Source organism: Penaeus japonicus, unplaced genomic scaffold, assembly GCF_977035675.1.
Source record: "Penaeus japonicus unplaced genomic scaffold, GWHDUDI00000001_assembly GWHDUDI00000006, whole genome shotgun sequence".
Taxonomy (NCBI): domain Eukaryota; kingdom Metazoa; phylum Arthropoda; class Malacostraca; order Decapoda; family Penaeidae; genus Penaeus; species Penaeus japonicus.
Window position 1 is genome coordinate 11,912,097 of NW_028234408.1, and position 2,500 is coordinate 11,914,596.

Below are 2,500 nucleotides of genomic sequence, written 5' to 3' on the forward strand. Positions count from 1 at the left end.
AACTTACTGGAAGCAAGTTGGTATTTCCTGTTAACTGGATAGAAAAGAGAAAGAGGGTGGGTGGGGGGGGGGGGACTTAAGCACAAAGAAACAAATATGTGTATGTGTGTGTGTTTGTGTGTGTATGTGTGTGTGTGTGCTTCTTCACTCGCTTTGCATACATGTGGACGATAGCAATTAATATTTTGGTATATATATTTATATTCATCGGTACGCATTATCAAAATTGAAAGTCGAGATTGCGACTAATCTACTATGAAAAAGTGGAGATTCCCAGCTGCCTTAATTATTTAAAAGGAAGAAATATCATAGACTAGAAGTTAGGTGACAGATTAATTGGTCTCCATTTTGTGTGTAATGCTTAGGAGGAAAATAAAGAAAAGAAAAAAAGATGGAAAGAAAACCAGAAAGTAATGTTTTTGTGATCTCTCAAATTAAATAAAGGACTCATTTGCAGCTTATAATAATTTTAGATATACGGATATATATACATGATATAAAAAAAAATTAAGGTGTTGAATCGCATAAGGGAAAATGTACTTTTATTTTACTTTATCATCACTTTTTTTCTGAATTGTAGTGTTGGTTTTCTTCTTCTTCTTCTATTCTTCTTCTTCCTCTTTTCTTCTTCTTCTTCTTCTTTTCTTCTTCTTCTTTAGCACGGGCGGGGATAGCGATTTCAAACTCACACCCAATTGCTTTTGCCTATTGAAGATCACAATTCTGGATTTTAAATTTTGAATAGATATATCTATATAAGCTCGGGTTAGTAGCAGAAAAGTTATGAATGAAGCCAAATAACTTCACTGCGAAGTTATTTGGCTTCATTCATAGCTTTTCTGTTAATAACATACATACATACATACACACACACATACATACACACACACACACACACACACACACACATATATATATATATATATATATATATATATATATATATATATATATATGTATGTATGTATGTATGTATTCTGTATATGTATGTATATATATGTATACATATACATATATATACATATATATATATATACATATATAAAGATTTATATATACACATATAGTTATATATATGTATATATATGTATATATACATATATATACATATATATAAATATCTATATATATACATATATATGTATATATATATATACATTGTTATATATACATATATATAAACATTGTTATATATATATATATACATATGTATATATTTATAAATTATATGTAATGAGAATAAAAGAAAAATAGAGCCAAAACAGGGAAATCTGATTATTGCAATGGTAAGTCCACATACAAACAATGTCTGTCCATCGAGCTAACGGCTGTATCGACTTAGAGCGCGCTGAGAGGTAAACTTAAGCCGTCTCCTGAAGGCGCCATAACCGTTAAATAGCGCGTCTTCCAGCGGATCTCGTCCTCTTTGGCACGGCGGATTTTGCTTTTAGTTTAAAACGGGATTAATGTTTGTTGCGCTTCCAGAAGGCGGCTCTGTCAACCGAGGTGTTTTAAGGCGGACCAAAGCTTACCCGTGCGCTTCCTTTTTTAATAAATGTCATTTGGGAATAATTTCTCAAAATTTTAAAGAGTATTGTATGATAAAAGATAATGACGGAATGTATTTTTTTTCGACTGTTCCAAATGCCTGAAATGCAAACTAAAGCGTTTAAACCAAAAGTCAGAACTGTGAGCTTTGAAAAATAAGATATTCATGTATTCATCAAATTCCACGGAGATGTATGTACAATATCAGAAGCAAACGGTTTCATGGTTTCGCATTATTTTGAACAAAGTAATATGCTTATGGTATTAAATTCCCGAAGGATGAAGAAAAATGACTGCAGTCAAGAAAGTAATGCTAAAAAAAACAAACGAATTAGAGTATAATAATAAAGATAGAAATATGTTAGTTTTTAATTTATGGAAGTGACAAAGCTATGGGTTGTTACAGGGCTAGCCATGGCAGGGGCCTATTCTTCTGATCCATGATGTGTTTACAAGGAAAAAGGATTGCTATCCCATTTCTAAGATAATTCTAAATCGTATGCTTTGAGTTTTAATAGATTTGTCCAATTTCATAACTGAATGCCATCTTTTCTGTTATGATAAGATAAAAAAAAAAAAAAAAAAATCTGAGGCAAATTTTTTATTGTGCGTATTGCAAAATCTGCAATATACACACCCATCTACATGTGTGTATTTACATATTTATATCTATCTATCTATACATCTATATATTTGTATATAGATATATATGTATAGTTATATATAGATGCATTTTTATCTATATATCTATATCTATATACATCACCTTGATCACCTTGTGCCGCCGAGTCGCGGACGACTCCTGGCGACTCTCGCGCAGAGTTTCCTCCATTCCTCCCGATCTTCCGCTTTCCTGATGATGTCCTCCAGCGTCAGCCCAGCATCCTTCTTGACCTCGTCCATCCACCTAGTTTTCGGCCTGCCTCTGCCTCTATCACCAGCCGTGATTCCG

General features: G+C 32.5%; 1 protein-coding gene across 1 annotated transcript in view; it reads right to left on the reverse strand.

Moving 5' to 3' along the window:
- LOC147471658 (uncharacterized) overlaps positions 1–2,500 on the reverse strand; it is a 10,505-nt gene that overhangs the window by 7,829 nt on the left and 176 nt on the right. Inside the window, exon 1 of the mRNA XM_086537450.1 lies at positions 2,324–2,500. This exon is cut by the window's right edge and continues 176 nt beyond it. Within this exon, the coding sequence (XP_086393576.1) occupies positions 2,324–2,500 (177 nt within the window). The remainder of the gene's footprint in view (positions 1–2,323) is intronic.